This window comes from Natator depressus, chromosome 11 (genome assembly GCF_965152275.1).
Source record: "Natator depressus isolate rNatDep1 chromosome 11, rNatDep2.hap1, whole genome shotgun sequence".
Classification (NCBI taxonomy): Eukaryota; Metazoa; Chordata; order Testudines; family Cheloniidae; genus Natator; species Natator depressus.
The window spans coordinates 69,056,689-69,081,892 of record NC_134244.1 but is presented as its reverse complement, the minus strand read 5'-3'; the positions used below and the strand labels follow the sequence as shown (position 1 = coordinate 69,081,892).

The 25,204-nt window shown below is 45.1% G+C and overlaps 1 protein-coding gene across 1 annotated transcript in view; it reads right to left on the bottom strand.

The window, feature by feature from the left end:
- Positions 1-9,351: 9,351 nt before the first annotated feature.
- The window catches only part of COL6A3 (collagen type VI alpha 3 chain), an 84,590-nt gene continuing 68,737 nt past the window's right edge, over positions 9,352-25,204 (bottom strand). The window contains exons 42-43 of the mRNA XM_074968153.1: positions 11,527-11,697; positions 9,352-10,165 (exon numbers count right to left, since the gene is read on the bottom strand). Coding sequence (XP_074824254.1) covers positions 10,125-10,165; positions 11,527-11,697 — 212 coding nt within the window. The 3' untranslated portion in view covers positions 9,352-10,124. The remainder of the gene's footprint in view (positions 10,166-11,526; positions 11,698-25,204) is intronic.

Sequence of the window (25,204 nt, the reverse complement as noted above, 5' to 3'; positions counted from 1 at the left end):
ATATTGAATAATAGTAACAATGAAGTGGATCCCTACTGATTCATTCTATCAAATTCTTGCTCTCATTTAATGGTCTCAAAGTGCGCTACAAGCAGTAATGAAGTTGTGAGATATGTGGTGGACTTATCTCACCATTAAGTGCAGCACTGCACACAGCTGATTCAAGGGCAAAAACCGAAGTCACCTGAGGTACCTTAACTGCACAGTTTCATATATCCCATTAAATGGGGGATGGTTTTGAATCTATCATTTTAACTTTGAATTTCTTGGCTTTCAGGTATTTTTTAATTACAACGTTCTAGTATAATTTCCCCCCCCCCCACATAATTTCTGCCTGCGCAGAGGGGGACCCAATGAGACACGAACTGAGCCTGACCTGGAAACCTGCAAGCTCGTATTTGCTGGAATAGAGACTGGACTGGGGAGAGCACCCCAGGCAGTAGGGCTTGAAGAGCCCTGACGCTCGATTGGGCTGCCCCAGGGATGCAGACAAGAGCAGCTATTACTCACTTTGAACTGTAACTGTTTAAGCCTCGGTTGTACCTAGGGTATCTGCATCCATGTCCTTCCCTGCCCGCCCTAGTGAAATACCCTTCCCCAAGCCATGTGTCTGAATGGTTAGTGGGACACATCTGGGCTAGTGCCTACAAGGCCGAGCTGCTGACGCACCTACAGTGTTTGCCTCCAAGCTGTGGTCATCCAGCGTGCTACTGGTACCCTAGGGGGTTGGTGTGCTGAGCATCCCCAGTAATTGCAGTAAATATGACACTATAGTCATGTGAGGGACAAGTGACATGACTGAACATAGGAGAACTTCTTAACTGGGCTGGAAATTCTAAGTAAGAACACAGTTGATGCTGTTCCTTGGAAGGGTTTTGTTTTTTCCTGGAAAGAAATTAAAGAGAGAGAAAGTGCTGCGTGTTTATTCAATTACGGTAAGCCGGAAGTATATGGCAAGAAGCAAGCCAGAAGAAGACCTGGAAAAAGAAGACCAATGGGTATAAATTATTCCCAAGATAAAGAATTCTTCTGGGGTGAATAGTTTGTGTCCTTGATCCTCATCCTAGTTCTTTAGAGATCCTTAGAAAACAAACTAACAGTCTCTTGTCTGCCTATGGCATAGTGGCCCTGTTCCATTCTGGGACTAGGGAAAAGGGAACGCTGAAGAACTCATGTTTGGCAAAGGTTTCACAGCTACATCTGTAGATCATGCCTCTTAAATTGGTTGGTGGTATGATATTGTTTTCTGCTCTAATTACAATTTTTGCATTACGCTCAGTACCATAAGGCTCGAAGGCAATCAGGTCCCATGATGCTAGGCATTGTACAGACACATACTAAGAGACAGTCCCTGCTCCAAAGAACTTGTAGCCTAAATGGACAAGACAAAGAAGTATTATTATTATTCCCATTTTTCAGAGGGGGAAACTGAGGCACAGAGAGACAGAGTGACTTGCCCAATATCACACAGGCAGTCTGAACCAGAGTCAGGAACTGAACCCATATGCTCTGAGGCCCAAACCAGCATCTTAGCCACAAAAACAAGTTCACGAAGAACTTACACAATTCTGCTCCTGGGTTTGCCATGAGTAGTTTTGTTTGTTTGTGTTTAATGGGCAATAGTGAAAGGTGCTGTATCCCTGCCTCGATAATCAGACAATGGTCTCAAGTTGCAGTGGGGGAGGTCTAGGTTGGATATTAGGAAACACTATTTCACTAGGAGGGTGATGAAGCACTGGAATGGGTTACCTAGAGAGGTGGTGGAATCTCCATCCTTAGAAGCTTTTAAGGCCCGGCTTGACAAAGCCTTGGCTGGGATGATTTAGTTGAGGATGGTCCTGCCTCGAGCAGGGGGTTGGACTAGATGACCTCCTGAGGTCTCTTCCAACCCTAATCTTCTATGGTTCTATGATATAAGAATGATCCCTGAGAGGTTTTCCCATTTCTGATACAGAAAGGACAGACTAGTTAGAGAATTTTTCCACTGGGGAGAAGAGAAGCTGTTGATTTTCCTTTGCTGTATTCCAGTCTAGCCACAGACGATGAGGGAGCCAGGAATCAGGGAAGACCAATATCTCTGCAGCGGTGTTTAGTTAAAAACTGATGGCTTCAATAAGCATTGTGGATCAGGCTCAGTGATAACTGAATAGTACAATCCAAGCTCTGAGGCCTGGTAAGAAGACTTTGCTCGAAACTGGACAGCTTCACTTGGAGACCGGGGAAGCACAAGGAGGGAAAATGTAATGGCTAGAGATAATTAATGTATCCACAAGTTCAGCTTGGCTGCCTGCACATTGAAGCATATGCTTGCTAGTGATAGACAGGACCGAGCTGCTTCTGCAAAGGCCTCTGAAGAGCTGCACCCAGTTATTTTTGGTCTGAGTCCCCAGCCACGTTGGCAGATGCTCTCCCAGCTGACCGGCAATAGCTTCCATGTGTGCAAGCCGGAATGCAGCCCTTGAACAGATTCCAGTGACATGATGTGCTTCCTTAAAAGGCCCGAGAAAGCTGAGCTGTGATGCCTGATGTGCTGGGAGTGAGAAAGGAGGCTAGGTGATCACTTCCCAGACAGGCCCTTTCCAGCAATAAACCGGTTAGTTCAGGTGTGTACTCACATCCCAAATAACTAATCAGATGAAACCAGCCTCCGTGGAATCTGCCTCTACCCCAGGCAGATGCGCTCAGAAATACAGTCCTCTGTGAGAGCTGGATCACTGCTCAGTTCAGCTTCTCTGCTTCCAATTAAAAACAGAGTCCTCTGATTAGATCATTCAGGCAGCATGCGATAGTCAGACCCTGATTTGCATTTACACTAAGGCACTTTTAGAGCACTCCTCTGGGAGTGCAAAGGAGGCAGGAAATACCTTTACAGGCCCTTTTACACTGGAAAGGGGCCTTTTTATAAATGAGAATCAGGCCCTTAGTTTTATCTAGACTAACGAGCCACAATAAAATGGGGGCGTTACAGAAAAGAAAACCACAACAACAAATCATACCCTGTGAAAATTTTTGGCTAGCTCTTCAGGGCAGAGACTGTCTTCTGATGTGCTTCCCTAGTGTGTAACACAATGGGAACACATTTTGCTACATAGATACTATATTGCCCTCCACTGAGACGAAACCGCTTTTAGGGTGAAATGGAGATAGTGCTTTATCATATAAAACATGGATAATAAAACAACATTTGTTGTACAGTAGATGAGCATCTACGGCTTCACTTACATGGCTTTTATTTTTATACAGTTCATTGTCTAAGGGCTGCTTCAGTTAGTTTTTTTTTCTTGTTATTGTATTGCTTCAAATATCAAATCACCCCAATACACACACTATTCAGCCAGGTCCTTATCTCTGCTTTCTTCAAACATGGACTCTTGCTTTGTGCCTTGACAGTGCGCCAGAAACCATAAGAACATAAGAATGGCCCTACTGGGTCAGACCAAAGGTCCATCTAGCACAGTATCCTGTCTTCCAACAGTGGCCAATGCCAGGTGCCCCAGAGGGAATGAACAGAACAGGTCACCATCAAGGGATCCATCCCCTGTCGCTCATTCCCAGCTTCTAGCAAACAGAGGCTAGGGAAACCAGACACTAAACTACCCTAAAATCATGGACTTCACTCTCCACCCATTTGGTTGGTATTTTGTTGGAAGGACGATGAAAGCTGCTTCTGCATACGGAGCAAAACCTCGACTGTATACGTTAGGCGGTGCCCTCCGGTGCCCATGTTTGATTTCAGAGCCAAAACCTAAATCTACAGAAAGTTGATGAGACAAACATCTTGGTCTTCTGTGGACGACATGGAGCGTTTGAATGGGAAATAATGTAATTCCTCCAGTTTAATTAATCACTTTTGTGTGGTGATTAAAAGAATGATGATGCCACAGAGGGCAAATTTAAATGCTGGAAAAGTTGCATCAAAGGAGTATAGGAATTGCCGGCTGGATCACGAGTGTGGTCCATCTAGTCCAGTATCCTGTCTCTGACAATGGTGCAAGAAACCCTCTTGGATAACCTGCCCCATGAAGGTCTCATCCTAGTTCCTAATAGTTAGTGGTTGGCTTAAGCCCTGAAGTTTAATCTCCCGAGACATTTTTTTAGAGTAAATTATTACAACTCTCTTCTTGCTATGCATATTAATGTCCAAGCCTCTCTGAAGCTTGCTACGGTCTTGGCAATAATTTTTACATGCTCAAGACAGCATCAAGAAATATTTGGTCCCATAATCCAGCCCTCTCTGTGTGGACTTCTGTGGCACCTATGATCAGCCAAATTGACAACAACAAAAAAGTTTCATTTAGATCAAAACAAAACCTTTTGTTGCAGTTCTGAGGGATTTTTAAAGTGTTTTTTTTTAATTCAAATAACCTTGAGGGGAAATCCGAAATGAAATGTTTTTCCAAAGCAAAAAGTCAAAATGTTTTGTTTTGGAAATGCCGAAGCAAACGGTTACACCATTCCTGAAAAACACTTCTTTTTTTGTTTGTTTTTGCCAAAACTATTTGCCTCAATCAAGTGGAATTTGTGAATAGTTTTAGTTGACCCCTATCTCCATTGTTTGGTGTGGAAAGGCTTTGTAAGAAAAATTTCACCTGGTTCTACTTCTGATACTCAGTCCCATGGCTGATACACAAGACACTCCCCCTCCTAACTTTTCTTTCATCTCTTGTAATATCTCCCACCTCTCTCTTCACTGTAGTGTCTGAGCATCCCCCCTGCGCCCCGAAGCGGTAGGGAAGTGTCCCTGCTTGACAGACGGGGAATGGAGGCACAGAGTAGGTCACACTGGAAGTTGGTGGCTGAGCCCAGCGCCTCACTCAGGATCCCAGTCCAATGGTTTATCCAGTAGAGCGTGCTTCCTGCCTCCATGCACTGCACACCTAAGATCCTGTTCCTTCCATGCACTGTACACGTAAGATCAGATATCCTCACTTATGGTGGGCAGCAGCATACTCTGGGGTACTCCCAGTGACAACATGGAGTAAGACACTTTTGGCCATGAGGGTAGGGCTGACAGTCTGGCCCTTAGGAATCATGCATGCACTGAGGATCTGGAAAGCTCTCCCAGCTCCCGAGTCACTGGTTTAAGTCCCGGCTTAAAAACTGTTTTTACCTTAGCTCCTCCTTAATGCGGTGAAGCATTTTTAACACACTTCAGAGCAGGCAGTTACTGAGCACCATTGATGTTTATCATTTTCCTGGTAGCTCTTTTGCTCTGTTTTCCCATCTGCTGCAACTTTGAATTCTTTGTCGTAGGTTTATATTTGGTGCAGGCCCTTTCTGTCCCGCCTTATTTCCTTTTATCTTTGTAGACTGAGATTTATTTTAAACCCAGAAGTTAATTGCACCATTTTATATTACATTATTCCCCATATGGCGTTCCAAGCCCACAACAATCTCTCTGTTGTGTCTGTATTTAATGGAATAGAGCAGGAGCCAGGAAATGCAATACACGCTAGGGAACAGTTGGGGGAGCCAAGGGAGAGAAGAGTGGGATGGAAAGAAAAGGTATCATAGAATATCAGGGTTGGAAGGGACCTCAGCAGGTCATCTAGTCCAACCCCCTGTTCAAAGCAGGACCAAACCCCAATTTTTGCCCCAAATGGCCCCTTCAAGGATTGAACTCACAACCTTGTGTTGTGCCAATGCTCAACCTACTAAGCTATCCCTAAAATCACAAAGTTGGAAGGGACTTCAGGTCCCTTCTAGTCCAACCCCCTGCTCAAAGCAGGACCAAACCCCAATTTTTGCCCCACATCCCTAAATGGCCCCCTCAAGGATTGAACTCACAACCCTGGGTTTAGCAGGCCAATGCTCAAACCACTGAGCTATCCAGGAGGCAGGAGGGCTTCTTTTAGTCCATCAACATCAGTTCAGAATACAGATTTATCCTCCTGCCTGCTTTGCTTATGTCACTCAAAAGGCAGGCAGCATGGTGCCCTGCATCAGGACTGGACCGGGAGATGGTTCACATGGGCTCTGGTCCTTCTGTCACCTGACTTGCTGTCTGATCTTGAGCAAAACCCCCTCTAAACCTGTATCTGTCTTGTCTATTTACATTTTAAGTTCTTCAGGGCAGGGACTGTCTCTTGCTATATTCATGTACAATGCCTGGCAGAATGGGGCAGATTTCAGTTGGCTGCTCCAGGTGCTAACCTAACGTTAATAATGCAATACAATGCTTTGGTAACACTGCTGCGTTACTTACAGACCATTCCCTTTCCCAAAGGCGATTTTTAAAAATCCCCCATAAAAGATGTTTTCTGATTAATATACATGTTCCGTATTAGACTGAGTCACACCAATGACTCGAATCCAAGTCCTCTTCTTTCTTCCTATAAAGGCCCGACAAAGGGCAGAGTGCTTTTCTCGAACATCCTCTGAGCCAGGGATTTCACTTGACCATTCCAATGGTTAATCCTCCTCTGAAATAACTTTTTTTTTGCTTGTATTTATGTGCCTCTGAGCCATTCTAACCTGGTTTTTCCAATATGTAAAATATTTTGGATCAGATGGAAAATATAATCCAGCTGCTCTTCTCCGTGAGCTCTCACAAAAACCAGATACTAGATCCGAAACAGCTATTAAATCGTCCTGCAGCCCGCAATTAAAAAGCTATTGTGAGACTCCTTGATGCTGGGCTCCTTGCAGGGGAAAGTTTGCTAAGGGCCTGGAGACTGAAGCAGGACAGGGATGTGCCGATACTGCACACCTGAACTTAAAGCTGACCGCTCCTGGCAGAGCCCTAGAGAAAGGGCCTGTAGCCAAAACCACACCTGGGTAGTCCTCACTGGCACATGGAGCTCAAACTGGGAATTCTTTGTGCTACTGGGGTGAATGTGGCTCTTTGACATCACAGATGGAGTGTTAATGGCACTTTGGGGTATCAGAAGAAATTGTGTCAATCAAATGTAACCCTGTCATAATTTGAGCATCACTTTTTCACTCTGTTTAGTGCTATGAATATGCGCTGGCTTTTGTCCCTGTGGAAACAAATGCTAATTCAGATCCTAGAGAGATTTGCAGGATCCCTTTTCCTGGATTAACCTGCTAGGCTTTCGGGATCCTTTCAAAGGCAATGGATGCCCTTTGATTGGGTATGACTCAATATGAGGGTCCTAATTTGCCTAATATGAATTCCTGATGTGACCATCACTCGTCTGCCTGTTGATCTAAATCAGGATTCTCTGACCAAGCAAATGAAGGTGGCACAGTCCACTTTCAAAGCATTGCCTTGGGCATTAGCTTTCTAGGGTAGTCTTGACTAAATCTGGGAACACCAGGTGCTAAAATATTACAATTGCCATGGGCAGCACTGGAAATATCCAAAATTCCAGCTCCAGAGCCTTCCTTTTCTGCAGACTTTTTCCAGACTGGGTAAGGCGGAAAACCCAAAGATACCGGCTGTTTCTTGATGGCCGTTGTGGCTGGGTCCAAATTCTCCTACAAGAGAGATTCATAGATTCTTTTAAGGCTAGGTGGGACCATACTGATCATCTAGTCTAACGTTCTGTAAAACAGAAGGATCCAGATCCATCTTCTGGGGCTTGGATCAAAATGGACCCAGCGCCTGAAGAAGGAGGTTTTTGGATTGCTGGATTGACAGGTCAGTGTGAAGGGGCAGTGTTATTCCCCACTGCCCCGTGTGTTTGTGTTGGCAGGGCTGCTGTCACACCATTCCTCCAGCTACTCTTGGTGCTGGAGGCCATCAGCAGCATGGGGGGAGTTGGTCAGCCCTCACGAGAGCATAACAAGTGCGTTGAAGGTATGTGAACCTGAGGACAGGAAGGGTAAGTGGGAGACCAAGGGATTGCAGGGTTAGTGGTGCTGGGGGTGGGGAGCCAGACACAATGTGACTTCTACCAATTCGATTCAGACACTGGCTCTGGAATCAGATCTCGGCTGCTGTTTGAGCTCGGATAATTACCCAAATCCTGACACCTCACTTTGGCATCGTCCACCCTGGCAGGCAAATTTCTCTGGGTGACTCATCCCCATGCTGGAAGGTTTCCTCTCACTTCATAAAATGCCTCTTCAATTCTGGTTTGACTCTGTACATGGAGCATGGTGCATGCTGGGCCTTGTGTGAGGGCCGCATTGACTCACAGAGCCTTCTTCCGCCCCCCCCCGCATAACTGTCAGGTACACCCACAGTCTCTGCCCTGGGAGGGGCACATTGGGGTGCTCCCTGATAGTAACCCAGACATGCAAATCACATCAAAGAAGGTGGGGTGGCAGGCCCTGGCCCGGCGCACCATCGCACAGTGCCCCACAGAACTGGCCGATCTGGGGTGGTGAGCAGCTGACAGCTCCCAAAGGGATAGTGCGGGGGGGCCCACTCCCATTACCCATTGGGAAGGGGATGTTGCAACTCTGCCCCAATCCTGGCATTGACAGGCAGGTGACAGTGCATCAAAAGTAAGGGCAGAGGTGTGTGCAAAGTTGCATTTACACACCTGGAGGCTGCTTGCTGAAATCAAGGTCACTGTTCCTAGCCTATTGGCGATGGCCTCTGCCAGCTATATTTTCTACCATGGAAGCTTCCTAAGGAGGTGACCCTGCACCCATTGAAGTCAATGGGCTTGTAGTTGGCTTTAGTGGGTGTCGCCTCAGACCTCAAACCACGGTCTTGGCTACTGAACCATACAAGAAATCAGTGTTTTATGGTCTTTTACAAGGCAGCATGGTCCAGTAGTTATGCCATTGGACAGCAGCTCAGGAGAACAGGGTTCTATTCCCAGTGTTGTCACGGACCTACGAGGTGAGCTTGGGCAAGTCACTTGTCCCCTCTGCCTCGGGTTCTCCATCTATAAAACGAGGATAATGATGCCAACTTCCTTGGTCAAGTGCTTTGAGATTTATGGGTGAGAATTGCTACAGAAGGGCTCAGTATAACAGCTGATAATAGCTCATCTTAATTAATTAGCCTCTGACAGTTTGTATGGCAACTTCCACCTTCTCTGTATGTGTGTATATATATATCTATATATATATTCTTACTATATGTTCCATTCTATGCCTCCGATGAAGTGGGCTGAAGCCCACAAAAGCTTATGCTCTCATAAATTGGTTAGTCTCTAAGGTGCCACAAGTTCTCCTGTTCTTTTTTCTAAGTATTTTTATTGTTCAGTCTCTAAAACCCACTTTAAGTTCCTTGTTTCTTTATTTTGATCAATGATTGAGGCTCTGATCCTGCAAAGACCTACGCATGTGCTATACGGGAGGTCAGACTGCATAATCCGGTGGTCCCTTCTGGCCTCAAACTCTGACTCTGACTTTATGTGCTAACGTTGCTCATGGGAGTAGTTCCACTGAAGTTAAGACGGCACGAAACTACAAGACTTTCAAAACCTCCAGTAGACTTTATTTAAAAGTTCTTTTGTATAGACTTCCTAAAAACAAAAATCACAATAAAAAAAAAATCCCCAGCCCTGCAAACAAACAAAAAAGATAAAACACACAACATTAGAGGAATGCCAAAAACATTCTACACCACGATTTAAAAATTCTTTAACTAAGGTGTTGGTCCCAGCAGCGCATCTGTATTCAGAAATCTTGCTTTTTTTTTCTTTTTAGTTTGATAGATCACATATGTCACAAATGCGTAAAAAAGAATCCGTTTGAAGTCTAATCCAGCAAGAGTAAAAGCAGAATGAAAAACTGAACTGCTTGTTTATCAGAATTAATGACTCCTTTACACATAGGCTTTCCATCTAAAGTTATGCTCAGTTATGAAAATGATACAAGCAAGTACATAACAGTTGCAGTGAAATTATTTTGTCCCTTATTTTCTAGACTTTACATTGCCATAAACCGGCATAATGCCAGAATCTGAAGGAAATGGTAGTTTGTAGACATGTTCAAACAAAATACTCTGTAGTGGATAACTATTACATAAAGTTGAAGGTATACACTATAACCCGGACACATGTAGTACTCAGTCCACAAACAGTTTAGCACCATATTGATAGGTCATGCAGCAAAACACTCTCTTCAAGGTTTGCTTGGAATTTAAAGCATGAAATAGTACAGTGCAAGGTAGTCTATACCCTTAGCTTCTACAGGGGTAAGTTGGCATTGGCTGACTCCTGGTTCTCTGAGAGGTATGTGTTGATATGTTGCTGTCTTTAGGTTCCTATTGTCGTGACAACCCCAGGATTAATGTGAGCTGAAATTTGAATGGAGAGAAAAAAACAACATTATTGTGTGGCCAGGAGACCACCTACGGCCTCAAACAAGGCAATGTTTAAGCACTGAAAACCCCTTTTTCACAGCCTGTGTTCAGGCTATGCCGACAGCAGCTCAGGAGCAGGCAGGGGCAGATGTTGCCCTCAGAGGCAGGTGGATGGGGAGCGAGTAGGCAGTCCATGGAGCCCTGACCCTACCCCCAGCACATTGGCCAGTGGAGCAGCCCGCCCATGCAGGGGGCGGTGCACTGCACCTTGCAGAGTTATTTCCCAGCAGCGCAGGGGACAACACCCTGGGGGAAATTGTTCCTGAAGTACATGCAGATCCTGGGTCAGGGTGTAGACTAAACGTGCTGGCCTTTACTAGGGGTATGTGCAAGTAGCACAGCACAGCTCTAAATATGCTGTTCCTCAAGGTCATCACCCAAGTGGCCTCTCCTGAGGCCATTTATACCAGGGTTGACGGGCTACTGCAACTGGGAGATGCCCTGATCCTCTCTGGCCACGCCCCAGAGATGTGCACGTGGCTATGGAAGTGTGGAACGCGTCAAGGATGAGCTGTCATCCCAGGTCCGGTGTATGAGTGAATCCTCTTCTGTGTACTCTCCTGTCCTAAATTAAAGAGCTCTACTCCAGCACATAATAGAGGGTGCTTTTTGTCCTGCCAGCTCTCTGCTGTCCTCCTGTGCCCACAGATCTCTTGCACACACAAATTTAATCTACAGGAAGGCAGGTGATCACAGCAAGACCACAACTGGGTTGATTCCTAATGGGCTGGGGTCTAGTGTCTTCCCCATATGAAGCAAGTCCTTCCACTAGGCTACACTCGAAATTTTGGCCCAGGGCAATCAATGGGGTGGAGCAAGACCCCCTCTTGGAAGAGAGGCTTCAAGAAGGATAATTCAGTGCACCCGTGCCCCTAATCCATAGCAGACTGAAGTCAATGGAAAGACTCCCACTGACTTGAATGGGGTTTAGCTCAGGTCTTATATGGAAAAAGGGATTGTAGTCACTGTCAGAACTGGTATCTGAGCTCCTTGACAGTCAATTTCTGGAATGTCCATGTGATACAGGTTTTGGAGCATTCTGTAATCAGAAGCCAGTGTTTTGGTATCAGATTGGAAGTGACAATTTCCTGATGCTGTAACTATTATGGACCAGACCCACAACTGGTGTAAATCAGAACAGCTCTATTGAGGTCAATGGAGTTACACCAATTTACACTAGCTGATGAGCTGGCTCCACGACCTTAAGTTATGATTAACTGCCAACAGTTCCACTGCCTCTCTCCAGCTACTGTAGCCAAATGGAGCTGGGTAGTGGCAGAAGGGACTCCACTTACCAGGAATGCAAACTTTTTCACATTCTTTCTGGGTGTTAAATCTGTTTTCGTTTCCACCGCAGCCACCATACCAGAACCTTGCACAGCTCTTGGTCTCTGAGTCATAGTACCATTTGAGCATGAAATTCCTGCAGGTTCCTTCTTCTTTTTGCAACCTACAGATATCTGTGACTACAAATAAATAGAGAAAGAGAAAAACTTAGGAACCGATAAATGCACACACCACCACCACGTTTCCAGACAGGCTCCTGCACTTCCATGGTTTCATAGATACCATTTGACACAAAGTCAGACGTGGCCTCTCAGAAGCTGCATGCTTAGAAGACGGAGACAGATGGATCGCTGGGTATATGTGGCATGCAGGATTAAAGAGACAATCTCCATATTACAACATACAAATTACTAGTTGATCAGATTATTGGTCCATCATTCCAGTAGCAGCTGCTGCTTCAGATAACGGCAGAACCACCATCACCCACCCACAATTACCTAGCCAACTATCCAATGTTTTCCAGGAAGGACAAAATTCCTTCCTGGTCCCTGCAAGAGATCACTTGAAGCTGTGAAGCACACGATCTGGCCAGCCCCTGTGTGGGAGCTCTTCCCCTTCCCTCATGTTGCACTACTCAGGGGCTGGCCAGAATCTTGATAGGAACATAGTCCCTGCTTCTTCCAAGTATCCCCAAGAATGCAAGGTGCCAAAAGAGGACGAGGAGAGGGCAGGGCTATGTCTGTAGTCCCTTCTGCGCCAGCCAGTGGAACTGGCCAGCTAAGCATGGGAAGTGGGCTGCACTGGGCTGCACTAGCTTCAGTGTATGTGGCCCAGCAGTACCAGAGGGTACTGGACACTTCAGCAGCTGTATGGCCTGTCTGCTCCCCACTCTCACATGGCTAACCATGCCTAGGGAAGAGGGAAGCCAGACATCGACTACAAACAACATTGAGCGACAAGCCCACTTCCAGTCCTTTTTAAAATCTAGGCCACGTCGAATTCAGTACTGCACAGGCTAGTCTGTGTAGTGAGAGCTGCTCAGGTGTGGGAGTGAAAAACGTCTCATTCCTCAGGCCTAGCTATACTGGGAACAAACTCACATCTAGTGATGAGGGACAGAGCAACTGTGGAGTGGTGCTGGATCCTCTCCAATGACTGTAAGCTAAGAAGCCACATGGCCACTGCACACTGACCTCTCTAGTCTCTTCCCAAAGGTCAGTATTTTCTCTCCTACTGTCAAGTTTACATTTACATTTTTCCCTTCCACTTTTCCTGGCACCAAGCTGTTCTGGCTGCACAGAGTGGGGTCTCACCGAGAATGTCACAGATGAGTCCACTAGCAGGGGACAGATGTGATTGTGTATGGGGTGTGTGTGTGTGTGCAATTTAAAGGATTGTCCATTAGCATTAGCTATGTCTGGGTTTGGCAAGGGTGTGACATGATGGATAGTAAATTTCAAAATTAGGTGACTATATTTTTGTCGCTCATTTTATTATAGTATCTATATTATATATGTATGTGTGATAGAGATACCGATCTGGAAATAGCTCCATATAGCTATGTCCCTTCCTCACAATAACAAGGGCATACCTTGTAAACTATTGGAGACTGGGATCTAGCCCCTGACTCACTGATGTCCAGCATAGCTCAGCCAAAGGTCAGAACTCCACCATGCATTCACTCCCTGGAAGCCTTTCCAATGTCAGCTGGTGCCGTGATTAAAGAGGACACCTCCTGGTTAGAGTCAGACCCCAGCCCGCACCATGTGCCGTATCGGCTTGCTGCCGCTGGCTGCTGAATTCTCTTTCCCAAGCACCCACGGGAAATCCTCTGGTGAGAAGGGCTTACAACAGTCTATGGAGCTCGTCACCTGAGTTACCCCATTTCTGCCCTAAAATACTAGATTTTTCTCATATGTACAAAATCTGTGAATGCTATAGAGGCCGTACGAACCAAGATAATCTGAGACATAATCCCTCTACGCTCACCTTAGTAGACAGTGTAGACTGAATATAACTTATTATATTTAGTTAACTTATTAACTGAATGTACCTGATATTAGGTCGGCCCGGTCCACTGAAACCAGTCTGACCTAAATATCTGCACATGGTATGTCAGGGTCAAGATGCTTTTCCTCACGGAGCTGTTTCTGGAGATGTGCAATCTGCACACAAACAAGATTCTCTGGATCTTTTTAGTGACAAACATATATTTGAAACTTGAGCCAAAGTTGGATCCTCTGATTTACAGGTGGTGTAAACAGGTGCAGCCCATGTAAATCAGTCCCATGATTTACCCCAGCTGAGGGGGCTGCTCCACAGGGCAACCGCAGAGCAAACATTTTTGTGCAAATACTTTCTTTTGCTGAAGAAAGCAGACTTGGGTTGAACAAAATAATTTGCAGGCTCAGGTAGACTGCGGCACATTGTTTTGGTCAAGCACAGAAAAAATTTGGAAATGTCAAAATGATTTGTTTGTGCATTTCCGAACCAAAACCATTTTGAGTTTTCATTTTGGAATTTCACACAATTTAAAAAAAAAGTTAAAAAGCCCCCAAACCTTTGAAAACTAACAAAATAGTTAATTTGGCCCAAAACACTTTTGGTTCAACTTTTTTTTTCACCCAAAAAATCAAAAAATGTTTATTTTGGGTTGCTCTGAACCATTTTTTTCTTCAGTTCTGCAACTGAACCAAAAAATCACTTATTCACACAGTTCTCCATGGGACCTGGTGTGATGTTAGCAAGCCTTTCCATTTACATTCTGGTCACAGCACGATCCTTAGTGACTCAGTGCCAGGTGTCAAAGAGCGTGGACTCGATACACCCTCCTGGTGAAGGGGATGTATAATAGGGCAGAGGGACCCCAGGGGGGTTGGCAGGGAAAGCAGAAAGAGTTTGCAGCTTTAGCTCAGTGAGCTACCCTGATCCTTCATTGGGGGCCTCGGAACTACTAGAATACAGATAATAAATAATTGCTAACAGGTTCTACAAAATATACTTAGGACCATCATCAGAGTCATTGTTGGCTACAATGTGTCCTGCCCTACCTAGAGTATAAAGGTCCAGTTTTTGTCAGTATACAGATACAAATCTCTTAGCTGAGGTTATAGCATAGGAGGACATACCAGACAGCACTCCCTGCCCTAGCAAGAAATGATATATTAGCCAGATAGATTCACCACCAAGACAGTCCATGCATGGAATAGGGATTATAAAACCATAGCCTTTCATAGAAACACAATTTATCTGTTTAGTATAACACTATTTATTTTAAATAGCCTGCCATGTAAAAAGCACTGCCTATTTCTGAGCAGTTCAGTATCTGTCACAGGCAAGACAAAATACATGCCTTAAATGGCAATGGTGAGGCAGGCAGAATCTAGTGAGAAGACTTGGCCCTGGAGTTCCTGCACTGATCCAAGTGCAAAATGAAGGCTAATACAACTAAATGCATCCCATGGAGTAGTAAGTGCAATGGCTGATTGATTAGGTACAGATAAAAATAAGGTCACATAGTAGCTACGCTCTCTCGATAGGGACAGAACTCTAGGAGACCCTGAACTTTACAAGACATTCATTTACAGTATCGGAGTCAATGGTTTTCATGTAAGTGGATTTATATTACAACTCCCACTGAAATCACTCGGAGTTAGGCACCTAAATACCTTTAAAAATCTGGTCCTTGGTCATTTATTTTTCTATTTATTAAAGAATAGTTTCTCTTCCAGTTATTTGTCAGCAATGGGTGAGATCCTGGTCCTCTGCTCAGGCTCTTTGTACTGCTCCAGTGCTAAAAAGAAGGGGGATGCAAAGCTGGCTTGAGGCACTCCCATTGTGCAAGGAGGTGAATTAGGGAGCAGGAGTTGTGTGCTATCCCCTGGTCATCTCAGTCTGGCATAGCAGCCACTTGGAAGCCATCACCAAGGAACGCAAGTTAGAGCGGTCCTGAAGCTGCCCTAATCTGGGGGTCTAGTTGGCCTCTGGATCAAGGGGTGAAGTTTATAATTGGCAAACAACCGTCTGACACCCCTCTGGGGTCCTGTGCCAAGCACAGGGTCAGTGGGATCCACACGTCTTCCTCAATATTTCCAGTTTCTTGTTCCTTTTTGTTTCATACTGACCTTTTCCAGCCTGCCACATGATTAAAAATCACACGCAGCACACAACAACCAGAAAAGAAAATTGGTTAGCTGGGGAGGCAGGGAAGGTTGATGTTCTAATTGTTGCAATATTTCCCCATCCCTTGGGAACATGCTTCTTTGATAACAAATTCATCATGTGTTTATGTAGTTTGTAAACAGCTGCAAGGGGGAGAAGCTCTCTAAGGCTACTACATGCCTTTCAGGGCTGGCAGTATTTGCGATCAGTTTTGCAAGACATTCACAGGACGTGAAAGTGGAAATAACTACTTTTTACATGCTTGATTTTGCATCAGATCAAGAGTAAAAAAAAAAAATTAAATTTAAAACCCTTTGCCTTCCTTTCCAGTCTGAAATTTAGCCTAGGCGACTGTAAAGTACAGTTCAATATATAAATAGGATTTTCAAAAGTGACTAGTGATTTGGGGTAACTCAGCACTGGGACTCCCAGCTTGAGACCCCTTAAAATCAGGCCCTTTGGAAGGTATGGCAAGTTGGGCATCGAAAACTTGAGCTATTCAACTGACTAGTCACTTTCAGAAATCTCGGCCTCCATGCATTACAGCTACAATGGTTTCGGCAGTCCTCACCCTGATTACAAATTTTAGTTAATGTTAACAAAGCAGAGGAGGCCCAAAGAGTAATCCTCCTTCCCACAAAACATCCCATTGAACTTAACGGGCCTACCTGGCCAAGTAAGGACTAATCATGGGAATACATGGTTGTGGGATCAGACCCCAGTTTCCTATAAAGCAATTTTACATCAACATTGAGGATAAAGGACTTTTTCTCATTAAAAAATGAGAGAAATCTGTTAGGGGTTGACTACAGTTTCTCTTCTAGTTATTTTTAAATAATGAGAGCACCTCCCTGCCCATTTTTTGTTGTTGTTTTTTGGGGGTCAGTTTGTTTGTTTGTCTCCAGGATTGGGGCCTTTGATAGCACCAGGGGCCCAACCTAGCAGACTGGAGGAATGAAAGTACATTTGCAAGCTAGTTTCTTAAACTTAGGCAGATCCTAAAGAACAAGACTTTATACTCCCTAAGCTCTATTTTGGGGAATGACCTGGAACTATGCTACTGCAACTCTGATTAGAAAACAGGTCTGGCAAAGAACTCCAGAAAAAAGATTCCAGTGGCAAGTTGATCGAAATAAATAATAATGGTAGGTCCTGGAAGCTACTCAGGAGTTTGGAATGTTAGACTAAATCCCAGATGAGCGATTAAGAGCTTGGAGATGCAGTCATAGGTGTGTGATACATGTATCTTTATCACAAACCCATGCAATTTATCACATTGTCATTACAGACACACCCCCACCCCCCCTATGTATGCAGTTGTGTACTTCACACAATTATACTTCAGGCTCAGAATCTGGCATATATAAAATCAAATCTGCTCTTCAATTGAACTGGGGGGAGGGTTCCCCACTGTGATGCTTTACGCTATATTAAGAGTCTCTCTGCTTTATGATCACATATATCTGAGTATATCTTTGCTAAAAGAAATTCCAATGTGTCAATCAGATCAACCTCAAACTGTCCATCCTCCCTGCTGGAATCACACTGGAAATTTGTTGGCTGCTCTGTTTAACAGTTCTATATGGTTAACAATTTATTGTATGGGGGAGGTTTAGGTCGGATATTAGGAAAAACTTTTTCACTAGGAGGGTGGTGAAACACTGGAATGCGTTACCTAGGGAGGTGGTGGAATCTCCTTCCTTAGATATTTTTAAGGTCAGGCTTGACAAAGCCCTGGCTGGGATGATTTAGTTGGGGATGGGTCCTGCTTTGAGCAGGGGGTTGGACTAGATGATCTCCTGAGGTCCCTTCCAACCCTGATATTCTATGATTCTATGTGATGTATAATCCATTGACACTGGGAACTGCAATTCTGAGACAGGAGAAAGTTTTAAAAGCACTTTCCTAGCCCTTGTCATTTCTACCCATTGTCCCGTACGAGTCTGCAATCAACACAGATCTTTCAATTCAGCTTTGTTGATGGACGCCTGCAGCCAAAAGCTTTTCCAGGTCTTTGGGAGAGGAGGATGTTGTCTTAAAAACAACACTCCAGCTCACTGCTTTTTGCATTCCAATTGGCCAAGGTCAAATATAAAAGCCAGCACTTACACATGCAAAAATCAATCTACTCCAAATTCTGGCGCTCCGTTATGGACTCCGGCTGGTAAACAAAGCTGTCTGACCATGGTATGTATAGGCAGTAGTAGTTAGTCCTCTGCAGCACAGAGTCTCCTTCTTTTTAGGACTAACGACGAGTTAGCGGGTAATTCTAGATCCGTTGGTGCACAGTAAAAGTCAGCTACTGTTTTACTTGGTGCACATCCAATTTCAACTTCAGCTTCAGGATTCTTTCTGCTGTACCGTAGCTGAAGATTTATGAAACTGTATATGTTGATAACGTAAAATAACAATAGCTTGCGGTTAGTACATGGACCAGAAAATACAGGAGAATCTTAAGAGTTTTGGAAAGAAGGAAGGGCCTGATTGTCAAAGGAACTCAGCACCTCCCATTGAGAAGAATGGTTTCAATCAGATGCCATGTGGACAAACTTCACCCTGGCGGATCAGAGCCTTAATGGGTACAGGCGACAGAAATGAGTCCTTTTGTATGTTGTTAATGGGGCCCACTTGTTCTTTTTGAGTTTTGCACTTTGTACACAGACACAACGTCAGTGTTGGGGGAAGAGGTTTCTTCTTCTAGTGCCTTTCGTTAAAACTCTCTGGAGCTACTTGCTTTTTGAAAGCATCATATAGGTAATGTTTTCGTGCTCGCTTTCTTGCCTCTCCTTTGATTTTGTGCTACAGAGCCTTATTAGCAAGCACAAATCCAAAGCAGCCATCCTGTCTGCTTCTAACTTTCATCTGTGCTTGTTAAATTAGTTCCTGACCAATTTGACTCTCTTCTTTGTTTCTACCTTTATAGTGAGGGAGTTTTCATTTCCGTTGCAGTTGAAGGGATATACTGTGGGTTAGTCTTCGTAGTTAGCCTCTGTCTTTGCATCTTGGGTAGTTGATGGTTGTTCATCAATTCCACGTTATTTTAGTGACTCTCTCAGAAAAGCCATTTGGGGGCAATCATTACATTCAGTGCAACAGGACTGCTTCAGCCCAGACTCAGACACAAACCTAGAAGTTGGAAGATGTAGCTCTCCTTGCATATGCTTCATCATACATCTTTCCAGCCACTGGGCCCTTAGTATTTACAGGAGTGTCTAATGTAGAGCCCTGCGCGGATACAACTTTATATCCACGGATGCAGATATCCACGGACAGAAATCGGTATCCACAGAAGCGCAGGGCTCTCCCGGGAACCGCAGCGGTGAAAGGAGCCGAACGTGGGGCCGCTGCTCCTGGGAGCCCATGCCCCAAGCCAGCAACTCCTCTGGCGCGGCTGTACCGCCCCCCAGCCCTGCCCCCAGCCCTTCCACACAGCTGTGTGCGTCTCCTGTCTGGGGGTGTGCGTTCTGCTTGAACACAAGAGCGCGACCAGGGACAGCTGCCGGTGGGCCTCTAATGACCATTTGTATCTCTTCTCTACAGCCGCGCCAGAGGAGATGCTGGCTTGGGGCGCTGGCTCCCGGGAGCGGAGGCCCCACATTCAGCTCCTTTCGCCGCTGCGGTTCCTGGGAGAGCCCTGCGGTTCTGCAGATACCGATTTCTATCCGCGGATATCCGCGTCCACAGGTATAAATTTGTATCCGCCCAGGGCTCTAGTGTAATGGATGTTTATAGTGCTGTCTCCTAATCCAGAGAATTCAGGGAGCCATTTAGGTGTTCGCTCATTTCAACGATTTACCGTAATTAGGGCCCTACCAAATTCACGACCGTGAAAAATGCATCACAGACCATGAAATCTGGCTATTGTGTGTGCTGGGGGGTGGAGGGGGCGTATTGCCACCCTTCTTTCTCCACTGGCTTCACAGCTGGGTGGCCGGAGAGTGGTGGCTAGTGGGAACCATGTGACTTAGCCAACACTACAACTAACTGACATAGCTTGGAGAGTGAATACTGAATATCTGCAGTGATCTGTTCATGAACAGTACACAGAATTTTTTTAAGCCCCCCAAAAATGTATAGAAAATTTTCAAACGAATACATGCAAGGAAATCCTGCTAATAGCTATTCCAGAAGGATAAAAAGTTCGAATTCATTGGCTAAATTATTCACCATGAATGATTATGTCACTCTATGCTTTAATTCTGACTCCGAATGATATTCCTGAAGATTTGGCTATGTGCAGATAGCAAAATAGAGTCTCTCCAGTTTTCCTATTAGGCTACATTGACTTTGACAGTTACACAATGGCACCTCTGCTTTAAAGTGATAGTTTCTTATCAGTCCAGTCCTTTTCATAGACCTCTAAGAGTGTTTTTAAACCTCCTTCTCTGATTAGCTTTAGCATTTGAATTTCAGCACTAATCACATCAGTGCTTACCTATTTTCCCCCTTAATTTCTTTGATGGTTAGCTTCAGTTCGTTCTCATTGACTGGTCCAACTTCCACAATACAAGCATTTTTGTGGCTAATAAGTGATATTAGCTGGTCACATGTCAGATTCTGGATTGTGCAGTAATTTGCAGAGGTGCTGACTCTGTCTTCCTTTTGCTCTTTTTTCAGTACTAGTTAAATCTTTTACTTTCTTTCATGCATTTTCAAGGTTCCACCTCCAGCCAATGGATTATAACCTGTGGTTCTTGTGAGCCGCTAGCTCGAGCCAAACTCCCATTGACTTTTAGGGAAACACTGAAGAATTAAGCCCAGAGTAAAAGCTGTGTTATCCGGCACTTTACCAACCGGAAAGCTCTATAAACCGGCATTTCTGATCTTCATAGAAAGTCCTGTTTATAGTCTGATTGGTGCAGGGCCAGCAGGCTCCCTATCTGGCTCTGCGTGACTCCACAGAAGTGGCAACATGTCCCTGCTGCTTCTTGGTGGAGAAACGGCCAGGAGGCGTTCAGAGTGCGGGAGGGGGTGCAGGGTGCGGGATCCAGGAGGTGCTCACCTCGGGCAGCTCCCTGCAAATGGCAACATGTCCCAGCTGCTCCCAGGTGGAGGCACGGGTAGGCGGCTCTGTGCGCTGCCCCCGCCCTGCCCCGAGGCCAATGGGAGCTGCGGAGGCGGCACCTGGATCTGGCACCCCGCATCCGTTGCTGTGCCCAAAACCCCTGCTGTGAGCCCCCTCCCATACCCAAACTCCCACCAGGAGCCCACACCCCGCACCCTCTCCCATGCCCCAACCCCCAGTCCTGAGCCCCCCTCATACCCAAACTCCCTCCCTCTTAGTTAACCGGAGTTTGTACTTACCAGCACCCCCAACTCCCTCAACATGCTGGATAACAAAGCTTTTACTCTATTTGGGCCCTTGATTCAGCAATACTTCCCTGTTCAGGAACGCACTAAAGCACAGGATTGAAATTAAGACCTTGGTGCTTCAGCAGAGGATGTGGAGATCTTGCTTTTGTGCCATTATTCTGGGCTTCATCTATGCACGCAATTCATTTCCTTTCCCCTCTTTCAGCTTTTGGCCTTTGCGTGATAGTTTTGCATTCGCCAGGTTATTTTTCCTTTGTTGTTTTCTACTTTCTGTGGCAAGTCTCCTTGTGCCTCCTATGATCTTGTTAGCCTTTCTTTCTTTAATCTGTTTCCTAGCAGCTCTTGCCATTCATTCTGCATTCTTTCCCAATTTTCCTAACCATACATAATTTCTTCTGTGGATATTTTGACAGCAGTTATTTTACAGGGAGGTTATGCCAACTAGCTGTTAGTCCAGGGGACTGAGAACAAGAGGATTTTAGTTTAATCTGACTTTATGTAATCTTGGGCAAGTAATTTACCCTCTTGCTAAAATAAGGCTACCACTCGCCTTAGTAAAGTACATTGATATTCATGGATAAAAGGTGTTATGTAAGTAACGTCAGCTCTATTCTGACCCCTTTTCAAACTCCATTTGCCAGCCTCACACACCAGATTACCTTCAGGGTCTCCCTCTCTGGCTAGGATTTGAATTTTTCTTATGTCAGTGTGACTAAGGGCTCAATTGTGCAGTACGCTAAGCACTCATCTGAGACACTGAGCAATCTCAACTCCCACTGTGGTCAACGGGATTTCTGCTTGAATAAGGAGTGCTTCTTTTGACTCACTATGATTTCTCGTGTGTCCAGCGTGTGAGTGTGGGAAAACTGTGCTATTAATGAGCAAATCATTCAGACAATTGACTGTATTCTTCTTAGTTGTTTAGGCACCAGGAGCCTAACAAGTTTCAGTGCATCTAACTGGTGTCTAGGGGAGGCACGGATCAGCATTGACGTTGCACTCCCTGTCAGTACCTGGTCTGGACCAATGATCCAACCAGCGGACCAAATTCAGTGATGAATCCTGGTCACATGCCACCTGAGACATGTTGCGCATATGGTAAGAAGAAGATTTGTGTCTCAAGCTTGCAGTACACAAAAAATGACCCAGACAAGCTGGGTCTAATCACAGTGCTGTGTTCTGAATTTTGTTCAGACCTCCTAATTAACTGAAATGGGCTTTAAGATGTGGCTATATTGCACAGAATTGAAAGAGAGGAGGTGGCCACTGTGAGTCATGGTTTTACTTGATCCAGTCACGCACACAAATGTATGACTGGAATGCTAGGCTTAACTGCTGCTGTTTAGATTTGTTTCTTCCATAGTAAACTTAAAGGTCATTTCGTACTTAAAACATGGAGATGGTCCTGAAGCAGAGCTCTATATCCAAAGAATCCTAAAGGTTGGCTGGGTTTGGAATCCCACGTATATCCCAATTTTACAGCTGTTCTTCATCTCTTTGCACCAAAATCCCTGATCCAAACCCCCCAAATATCAGTGTCTGAAAACTGCTGCTGACTTTTGTGTCTCACACCCATCTCTTTTTTCAATCAAAGATTCAGGCTGAACTTTGTGGAAGAAAGAGAGTCTAACTAAAACTTGCAAATAAAAAGAAGAAATCTCCTGGAGAACCATGGACATAAATGGCTGTCTGCCATAAAGAGGGCCACTTCATTGCTTTTCTTGTCAATCTGCTGTGGACTGTCTGCAGAGTAATAACGCCAAGTTTAGGAATCATAGAATTGCAGGACTGGAAGGGACTTTGAGAGGTCATCGAGTCCAGTCCCCTGCACTCATGGCAGGACTAAGTATTATCTAGACCAGTGGTTCTCAAACTAGGGCTGCTGCTTGTTCAGGGAAAGCCCCTGGCGGGCAGGGCCTGTTTGTTTACCTGCTGCATCCGCAGGTTCGGCCGATCGCGGCTCCCACTGGCTGTGGTTCACCGCTTCAGGCCAATGGGGGCTGCGGGAAGGGCGGCCAGCACGTTCCTTGGCCCGCGCCGCTTCCCGCAGCCCCCATTGGCCTGGAGCGGCGAACCGCGGCCAGTGGGAGCCGCGATCGGCCGAACCTGCAGATGCGGCAGGTAAACAAACCGGCCCGACCTGCCAGGGGCTTTCCCTGAACAAGAGGTGGCCCTAGTTTGAGAACCACTGATCTAGACCATCCCTGACAGGAGTTTATCTAACTTGCTCTTAAAAATCTCCAGTGATGGAGATTCCAGAACCCACCTGGGCAATTTATTCCAGTGCTTAACCACCCTGACAGTTACGAAGTTTTTCCTAAAGTCTAGCCTAAACCGCCCGTGCTGCAATTTAAGCTCATTGCTTCTTGTCCTATCCTCAGAAGTTATGAAGAACAATTTTTCTCCCTCCTCCTTGTAACAACCTTTTATGTACTGGAAATATCACTTTAGCCTAAGCAACAAAATTCACTGGAAACATCACCAAGGGACATGAGAAACCCAATCAATGCATAACCAATATAACATAGAAATAGATCTCATTTGGCAAATCTATTCATTTAGGCCCTGATTCAGCAAGGCCTCTCTATTCAGCAAAGTCCTTAAACACATACTTAACTTTAAGTCAATGGGATTTCAGTACTTAAACTCATTCTTAACTTTAAGTAAGTGCTTTGCTGAGCAGGAATGGAGTTAAGGATGTGCTGATGTGCCTAGCTGAATCGAAGCCAGAAAAGGCTTCCACATTAGCAATATGCTCCCTTTGGCTTAGCGTTCTCAAACCGTGGTCCACAAATCATTGTTTCTCTCCAGAGTTTACTGGTGACAGGACACAACCTATTTCTAATATGAAGGACTCGGAAATCTCATTTGGCGCAACAAACTATTGATCTCGAAATTTCTGCAGCTCTCTGTGGCATGCTCCTCTGGTGTATTTCTACTTGGAAATCCACATAGGAGTTAATGTTCATCGATTCCAAGGCCAGAAGGGACTGCTGTGATTATCAGGTCTGACCTCCTGTGTAACACAGCCACAGAACTTACCTGAATTAATTCCTGTTTCAGCTAGAGCAGATCTTTCAGAAAAACAGCCAGTCTTGATTTTTAAATGATGAGTGATACAGAATCCACCACAGCCCTTGGTTAGTTGTTCCAATGGTTAACGACTCTCACTGTTAAACCTTTGCACCTTATTTCCAGCCCGAATTTGTCTAGCTTCACCTTCCAGCCCTTACATCTTTGGTCATACCTGTGTCTGTTAGACTGAAGAGTCCACTATCAAATTTCTGTTCCCACTGTGGGTACTTACAGACTGTGATCAAACCACCCTTTACCAATCCCAAGCGGTCAAAACTCATGAGTCAGCCCTCACCTCCCCCGCCCCTCCGAGATGGCTGAAACATTAAAAGATTTAAAAATAAATAAATACATTTGGGCATTCTTTTTATTTGCTTTTTGGGTTTTGAGTCTTTAGCATGCACTTGGATCATGTTTTGAAGTATTTCTCTGCCACCGTGAAGGCTAGAAACTTGCTTTTTAAAAAGGAAATATTAAAGCCAAGATTCCCAAATAAGCATATAACTAAACTACAGGAGCCGTGGTATTCAGCAAAGCACCAAATAACATGAGACTTACACTAAACTCATGAGAGTTGGTCCCTAGAGGTAGTCAAGAATTTTCCAGCAGAATGATTTGCTGATGGACAATTTAGTTTCTGCAGAATTGAAATTTTCTCCTAAAAAATTCGTCCTGATTTGGGATGATTTTTTTTTCAAAAACTCAAAATTTTTGCATTACTGAAAGAGGAGGTTACTGACCTGTAACTGGAGGTTCTTCGAGGTGTGTGGTCCCTATGTATATTTCACACACAGGGACCATCACTTGAAGAAGAATCCCATTTCCCGGATGGCTGTATGGGCAACACTGCATGTTGCCTCTAGCAATTGGACTAGATGACCTCTCAAGGTTCCTTTTAGCACTACATTGCTGTGGTTCTCTGGCATTAGCTTCCTTCCTGGGTTTGTCTCCCCTCTCAGAGAGCGGGCTAGGGCACAACCATTGCAGGGAGACAGGGCTTCATCAATGCTGGCAGGACTCTTTTCTATTCAGGTTTTTGTCCTGTGGCCATTGCTATGGAGGAGGAAGTCTGTTGTGCATTGATCTTCAAGATCCCATGCAATCACAGGCTACACCCTCTGTCCAGTCTACAAAGCT